At 40.6% G+C, this 8,336-nt stretch overlaps 2 protein-coding genes across 2 annotated transcripts; both read left to right on the top strand.

Annotated features, from left to right (window-relative positions):
- Positions 1-1,688: 1,688 nt before the first annotated feature.
- LOC111493562 (receptor-like protein kinase ANXUR1) lies at positions 1,689-5,271 on the top strand. The gene is made up of 2 exons (XM_023143306.1): positions 1,689-5,134; positions 5,229-5,271. The coding sequence occupies exon 1, from the start codon at positions 1,933-1,935 to the stop codon at positions 4,495-4,497; it is 2,565 nt and encodes an 854-aa protein (XP_022999074.1). The 5' UTR covers positions 1,689-1,932; the 3' UTR covers positions 4,498-5,134; positions 5,229-5,271.
- A 1,683-nt stretch (positions 5,272-6,954) lies between these two features.
- LOC111493576 (histone H1-like) lies at positions 6,955-8,097 on the top strand. The gene is made up of 2 exons (XM_023143327.1): positions 6,955-7,234; positions 7,326-8,097. Exons 1-2 carry the CDS (start codon positions 7,052-7,054, stop codon positions 7,923-7,925), a joined length of 783 nt encoding a protein of 260 aa, XP_022999095.1. The 5' UTR covers positions 6,955-7,051; the 3' UTR covers positions 7,926-8,097.
- The last annotated feature ends 239 nt before the right edge of the window (positions 8,098-8,336 follow it).

The raw sequence follows: 8,336 nt of genomic DNA, 5'->3' as shown, positions 1-8,336 counted from the left end.
TCGAACAAAGCACGCCTCCCCTTAATCGAGGCTCGACTCCTTTGGATCATCCAACACCTCCCCTCGAACAAAGCACGCCTCCCCTTAATCGAGGCTCGACTCCTTTGGAGTCTTAGTCATTTTTGACTGCCTTCGTACTTTCATCATCCAACACCTCCCATCGAACAAAGCACGCCTCCCCTTAATCGAGGCTCGACTCCTTTGGATCATCCAACACCTCCCCTCGAACAAAGCACGCCTCCCCTTAATCGAGGCTCGACTCCTTTGGATCATCCAACACCTCCCCTCGAACAAAGCACGCCTCCCCTTAATCGAGGCTCGACTCCTTTGGATCATCCAACACCTCCCCTCGAACAAAGCACGCCTCCCCTTAATCGAGGCTCGACTCCTTTGGAGTCTTAGTCATTTTTGACTGCCTTCGTACCTTCGAGGAGGCTTGACTCCTTTTGGAGTCCTTTGTTCGACATTTAAGGATTTGCCAATCTATTGGCACGGCTAAGTTTAGGGCATGACTCTGATACCATGTTAGACGAACACGACTCTCCATAGACGAACACGACTCTCCACAATGGTATGATATTGTCCACTTTGAGCATAAGCTCTCATGGCTTTGCTTTGGGCTTCCCAAAAGGCCTCATACCAATGGAGTTAGTATTCCTCACTTATAAACCCATGATCATTCCCTAAATTAGCCGATGTGGGACTTTCATCATCCAACAGTAAGATCCCACATTGTTTGGGAAGGAGAATGAAATATTTACAAGAGTGTGGAAACCTCTCACTCGTAAACGCATTTTAAAAACCATAAGGTCGACACGTAATGGGTTAAAATAGACAATATTTACTCACGTTAGGCTATTATAGCTACCCTAAAAAAAATACTTAATTTACACCGTTATCTTGCAATTTGTTCCATAGTTATCAGTTATATTTGATTTTTAAAAAACTTTATCGTATTTTTGTAACGTCAATGACAATAATGATTTGATATAAAATCGAAACCGACCATAATCGACGGGTAGGAACAAATGGCAACCAACCAACCAACGAGATTTGATGGACCTTGAATCGAACCTCAATCGTAGAAAAATAAGATTTCCAAACGTGTTAGAGACGGATTTGCTTCGAATTTTGGTGACCAGAATAATTCATATTTTTTCTATTTTCTATTTTCTTTTTAATTTATAGATTACAATATTAAGTATGCTTATATTTTTCCATTACAAGTGATTATTTTTTTTTAATTTAAAAATTATAACGATGAAAAATTAAATACATTTAAAATGATAATGGATATAAATTTAAGGATTAAAATAAAATAAAAAAAGGACAAATTAATAATTATTTGGTATAATTTAACCTTTAGAGCTTTAAAATAAAAATAGAAAAAAAAAACTGCATAATAATGCTATATATAGAGCCAAATTCAAATTTCCCGTTTGTTTGTAACAGTTCACGCGGTTTAGAGAGAGAGAGAGAGAGAGAGAGAGAGAGAGCAGGAACAGAACAGAAACCCTATTTCTGCACGATGAAGACGACGGTGGAAGAAGACGATCCGGCGAAGATTTTCATTTCCCGCGATGTTCTTTCTTTCTGAGATTAAAACCCCTTCCCTCCAAACTGAAAATTTTCTGTAAGAATCCAAAAATAGCTGGATTCCGTTGGCTCCGTCTGTTTCAAAGAACTTCTTGATGCCTCCTTCAACCCAACGATCTCCCTTACGCCATTAAAGCACCTTCTACATTGTTGATTAGAGATGTGTTAGGTTAAGATTCCTGAAGACTAGCGAACCCATTGGGTCATTCTTTTCCTCTGGCGTGCAGGGAAGAAGGGTTTTCCTCCATTTTTCCCCTTCTTTCTTCTTTCGATTTCTTTCCCTTTTTGTTTTCTTGGTCAATTTCTTTTCCTGTACGCCGAAGATATTATGCACATATGAATGTCAATACCTATGTGATGTTTTCTCTCTTCTTCGTCTTGCTAGGGCTATTTAATGGCTTTCACTCTGTTTCTGTTGTTGCTTCCGATCAGGCATTGTTGTTGAGTTGTGGTTCTAACGATGAGGCCACGGATGATAATGGCCGAAAATGGACCTCCGATTCCAGATTCCTCGACGGCAAAAATACCTTAGCCGCACCTGCTGGATTTCAAGATCCGTCCATGACTTCGCAGGTTCCGTACATGGAGGCTAGGGTGTTTACGGCAGTGACTGCTTATAAATTTCTGATCAAACCTGGTAATCGCTACTGGCTTCGACTCCATTTTTACCCTTCCACATACGGCCCTCATGATTCTGCAAATTCTTATTTCACCGTCGTTGTGAATGATTTGATCCTTGTGAAGAATTTCAGTGCTTATCTCACATGTCAGGCCTTCACTCAGGCCTACATTGTTCGTGAATTTTCACTCGCGGCTTCGGAATCTGAATTCCTGAGTTTGACATTCACGCCTGTTTCTGGATTTGCCTTTGTTAATGGGATTGAATTGATTCAAATGCCGGAGATCTATGGGAAGGCTATAATGGTGGGTGTAGGGCACCGCATCATGGATTTGGCCCTGTCAAGTATGCAGACGATGGTAAGATTGAATGTCGGCGGGAGCTATATTTCTCCAGCGAATGATTCCGGCCTGAGTAGAGCATGGTATGATGACTTTCCTTATCTTTATGGTGCTTCTGAGGGCGTTACAGTTGAAGCTTCCAAGAGTTTGGTGATTCATTATAGAGATATGCCGAAGTATATTGCACCTGTAGAACTTTACAGGTCATTGAGATCAATGGGGACATTAAATGGTGTGAATGTGAATTTCAATCTGACATGGTTGTTTCCTAATATTGATCCCGGGTTCATGTATCTTGTGAGGTTACATTTCTGTGATCTGTATATGAGTAAGCCAAATCAGGTGGTGTTTGATGTGTTCATTAACAATCAAACTGCAGGTGCGAACGGGATCGATGTGATAGCTTGGGCAGGTGCCGCGGGGGTTCCTAAATTCAGGGATTATGTTGTGTTTTCTCCAGAAGCACCAACAATGCAACAGATTCAGCTGGCATTGCATCCTAGGCTGTTGGATGCGCCTGAATATGCGGATGCTATGTTGAATGGGGCCGAGATATTCAAGCTTGAATCCGGGAAGAACTTGGCAGGGAAGAACCCTCAACCCTCAGCCTTTAGGATGAAGATTGAGACTCAAACAGAGAGAAATTTTGACACAAAGATCAACAATGCTGAAGTCATCGGTGGGGCTGCAGGGGCGGCTGCAGTTTTTGTTGTGATTGCAATTTGCTTTGCAGTGTACTATAGGAAGAACGGAAGGTCAAGGACTGATCCACACACAACTAGCTGGTTACCGATCTATGGGAACTCACATTCGACTGGGAGCAAATCAACGGTCTCGGGGAAGAGTACTGCAAGCAATTTGGCTCAAGGTTTGGCTCGGCATTTCTCGCTTCCAGAGATTTTACATGCTACCAATAACTTTAGTGAATCTAATGTGATTGGGGTTGGAGGATTTGGGAAGGTGTACAAGGGAGTGATTGATGGAGGAACAAAAGTTGCTATTAAAAGGTCGAACCCGTCATCAGAACAAGGAGTTCACGAGTTCCTTACGGAAATCGATTTGCTTTCGAAGCTGAGACACAAGCACTTGGTATCCTTGATTGGTTTTTGTGATGAAGACAATGAGATGTGTTTAATTTATGATTACATGGGTTTGGGAACTATGAGGGAGCATCTGTATAAGACCAACAATAAAACTCGTCTCTCATGGAAGCAAAGGCTGGAGATTTGTATTGGAGCAGCTAGAGGACTTCACTACCTTCACACAGGAGGGCAGTACACCATCATTCATAGAGATGTTAAAACTACCAACATTCTCTTGGATGAAAACTGGGTTGCAAAGGTTTCCGATTTCGGGCTCTCGAAAACTGGTCCGGATATGGCTCATGGTCACGTTAGCACGGTAGTTAAGGGTAGCTTTGGCTACTTAGATCCAGAGTACTTCCGGAGGCAACAACTGACTGAAAAATCTGATATCTATTCTTTTGGAGTTGTCCTGTTTGAAGTGTTGTGTGCAAGGCCTGCTCTAAATCCAAGCCTGCCAAGGGAACAGGTTAGTCTTGCGGATTGGGCGTTGCACTGCAAACGAAAAGGAGTTCTTGAGGATCTCATCGATCCTCACCTCAAAGGTAAAATCACCCCTGAAAGCTTGAACAAGTTTGCAGATATAGCTGAGAAATGCCTGAATGATCATGGAGCCGAGCGACCATCTATGGGCGATGTATTGTGGAACCTTGAATTTGCTTTCCAACTTCATGAAAATGCCAATGGCGGTGGCTCGAGTCATAGTTCGAGGATAAATGATGAAGATAGCCACATAAACGAAAACATGGCTGCACATTACAACAACCTCAACCTTGGAAATGACCAAGACTCACTTCAATCCAATGAACAAAATAGTACTGCAATCTTCTCTCAACTTCTGCATCCACAAGGACGATAATGCGCGAAAACCTCTTCGACATCGTTCCTGTGCCCCCTGAACAAGGTGCCTAACCAGTGAACAAACAAAAACCATAGGAGTTCAAGCATGTTGAACTTCAGGGAGCGTTGTATTTATGTTGGTATTAGCTATTGGGTGTTTCTGGATGTTTTCATTGGACAGTATACGCATTGGGATCTGTACTTTACACACAACAAACTTGATCAGACTCAAATTCAGCCTGCTGCCTGTTCCTTATGATAAAGTTATACTCACAGAATATTTTAGCTCTTTGCAAAGAACAGGTACGTGCACATACTATCTTCTAGGAGCTGCCTTCAGATGATCAAGTTAGTTTTTCATCTCTCTTAAGTGGGTTTTTCTTTCTGCATCCTTCAAATGTTGCTGATTAGATGTTAAGATATTAGGGGCTGGAATGATCATTGCCATTGATGTGTATATTTCCTAATTTGGGTTGTACCTCGTCGAGCAATGGACCTGTTAATGCTCTCGATATCAGGTTTAGTTTTTTTTTTTTTTTTTTTTTAAATGGTATTAGTATTGGTAATTTAGGTTGTACTCTCGTCGAGCAATGGACCTATGGACCTGTTAATGCTCTTTTCAGATGGCATCTTCGTAAATCTCTCATTCCACGAGTGTAATGTTCTACCGTCATCGTTTTTAATATATTGATTTGCAGATCCATTGTTGTTCAATGTTCTACAATCAGATCTTGTTTTTCCCTTTTTCAGATGGGACTACTTATTGGTAAATCTCTCATTCCATGATTGTGATGTTCTACAATTATCGTTTCTACCAATTGATTTACACGGATCTTGATACCATGTTGTTCAATATTCTACGATCAGACTTTGTTTTTCCCTTTTTCAGATGGTATTAGTATTGTAAATCTCTCATTCCACGAGTGTAATGTTCTATAGTCATCGTTTCTACTATATTGATTTGCACGGATCTTAATACTATGTTGTTTAATGTTCTACAATCAAGCTTTGTTTTTCTCTTTTTAAGATGGTATTAGTATGGTAAATCTCTCATTCCACGAGTGTAATGTTCTACAATCATCGTTTCTACTAATTGATTTGCACGGATCTTAATACCACGTTGTTCAATGTTCTACAATGGGGCTTTGTTTTTCCCTTTTTCAGATGGTATTAGTGGTAAATCTTTCATTCCACGAGTGTAATGTTCTACAATCATCGTTTCTACTATATTGATTTGCACGGATCTTAATACCATGTTGTTCAATGGTCTACAATCAGGCTTTGTTTTTCTCTGTTTCAGATGGTATTAGTATGGTAAATCTCGCATTCCACGAGTGTAATGTTCTACAATCATCGATTCTACTATATTGATTTGCACGGATCTTGATACCATGTTGTTCAATGTTCTACAATCATCGTTTTTACTATATTGATGTGCACGAATCTTGATGACATGTTGTTCAATGTTCTATAATAATCGTTTCTACTATATTTTACGAATGATTATGACCTCGTGCTATGAATCACACTTCAAGAAATTGTTATAATGGTTATCTTGACTTCTAAGAACCACGACTATGAATCAAACGTTCACCTTACCGGAAAAACTAGTTGAATTGCAATGTTTTTAAAGAAGAATATTCTAGTATTAGTAATATTGTGTTCGGTGTCGAATGCAAGTCACTCAATCCCTATTACATATGTTATCATCCAATTGGCTAAGTGATTCAATTCTATAAATCATTTTAAAGTTCTTAAAAAGAACTGACCAACGTGTACGTTCGTGCATTACTTTTCACCGAGAGAGGCGAGTAAAGAAAAAAAAATCGATTGTTTCGATTTATTATTACATGTTTACTTTCAGTAAAGTTGACACTCGTTAATACTAAATATTATCCACTATTAACGTGTGCAACTTCGATAGAGTTTGAGTTTAAAAATTTCACATTTAACGTTGATAAAAACTTTCAATTTTTAGACCACTAGAACCATCGAGAAGGTAGTTAAGATAGTGAAAGAAAATAAGACGATAAATTTTAAATTTTGTATTCAAATCAACCGATAATGCGAAACATGTTGAAAAAATCCTAATTTCAACCGGTATTCACGAGAAACTCAATTACTTTTGATATAGGACACCAAACAACTTGAAATTACATTAATTTGAAAGCTTAGATTCTAAGCTACAAAACCATCTCAAGATCACTAAAATTCATCAAGTATTGAACAAGTTATGGCCTTAGGAAGTCAAGTGAAAAACACATAAAAAAACTCCCATTTTCATATTGAGCTTCCTCATCCATATCCATTCTTAACCCCTACTTTCATTTCCCACCGTGGATTAAATCCTAGATCTAACGGCTTATATTTAAATTTCCACTAGGATCTCGATCCGCGTCGAAAGTATTTGGACCAATCATATCGCAGTAGCATGACTCCATTTGATTATATAAACTGCCCTCAACCATCTCTCTCCTCATCGAGTTTTCTCTCTCTAAAATCGATTCCTCTCTTTCTCTCTCTCTCTCTCTCTAGCTAACGTTTCGAGTTCAAGTTATTTATCGATTCCAATAATGTCTTCCGCCGCTGATCCTGTTGCCTCCTCTGATGCTCCCGCTACCGTGGCTGTGGTGGCTCCGCCAGTAGAGAACGATTCGAAGTCGAAGAAAGCTGCGGCTTCTAAAGCCTCGAAGGCTAAGAAACCATCTGGTGCGAAGAGGACCAGATCTTCGCCGACTCATCCTCCTTTCTTTGAGGTAGGAGGAGTTGATCTCTGTGTTGATCGATAATGTTTGTTTATTCTATTTCTACGTTCTGATCTGATCGAATTTTGAAATTGTTCTGCAGATGATTAGCGAAGCGATTGTGTCGCTGAAGGAGAGGACCGGCTCGAGTCAGTACGCCATTACGAAATTCAGCGAAGAGAAGCACAAACAATTGCCGTCCAATTTCAGGAAGCTCTTGCTCGTTCATCTGAAGAAGCTAGTCGCCGCTGATAAACTCGTTAAGGTCAAGAACTCCTACAAACTTCCATCAGCGCGCTCGAAAGCTGCAGCAGCCCCAGTTGTCGCGAAGAAGCCAGCAAGCTCTAAACTCAAGGCGGCTGTAAGCGTAAAGAAGGCCGCCGTCGCTAAACCGAAGGCTAAAACTGCTGTGAAACCTAAGCCGAAGGTCGTTGCGAAGCCAAAGGCAGCCGCTAAATCGAAGGTCGTCGGGAAACCAAAGGCCGTCGCTCCAGCCAAGCGTAAGGCGGCAGAAAAGGTTAAGAAGGTCGCTCCGAAGCCTAAGCCTGCTGCTAAGCCAGCTAAAGTTGCGAAAACACTGTCGCGAGCTTCGCCAGGAAAGAAAGCTGCACCGGCGGCGAAGGCGAAGAAGGTAGCGGCGAAGAAGCCAAAGACTGTAAAGTCTCCGGCGAGGAAAGTCCAGGCAAGGAAAGTCAAGAAATGAATTGTTAGGGTTTTTGATTAAATTCTAGGGTTTGTTTGTTACTTACTACTAGTTCGTAGCGATGTAAATTAGGAACATGAGATGCAATCGTTGCTATACACTATTTTTATTGAAATTTCCAGTTTGATAAATTCAAGGGTTTATCAAATCAATCTTCCGATCTGTTCTCTAACTACACTGATTATCTCTCTTCTATGTTTGTTTAGCTTGGGATTCTGATTGGTTTATTGTGGAGAGATGAGCGTTAAAGCTTTCTAAGGTTAGCTTCAATGGCGGATTTCACGTATTGTGAAGCGTTCGTTCTCTGTAACGCCGTTTTGATATCTGGATGGCTCACGTGCGTCGCACGCGGTTACAATCCACGTGTATCGCATTCAATTACAAGCCACCGAAATTTTAGGATTTAAATTG

The sequence above is a fragment of the Cucurbita maxima genome, unplaced genomic scaffold, assembly GCF_002738345.1.
Source record: "Cucurbita maxima cultivar Rimu unplaced genomic scaffold, Cmax_1.0 Cma_Scf00019, whole genome shotgun sequence".
In the NCBI taxonomy this organism is placed as follows: Eukaryota; Viridiplantae; Streptophyta; class Magnoliopsida; order Cucurbitales; family Cucurbitaceae; genus Cucurbita; species Cucurbita maxima.
Note: the sequence above shows the minus strand (reverse complement) of the source record. Positions and strands in the feature narration are given on the sequence as shown.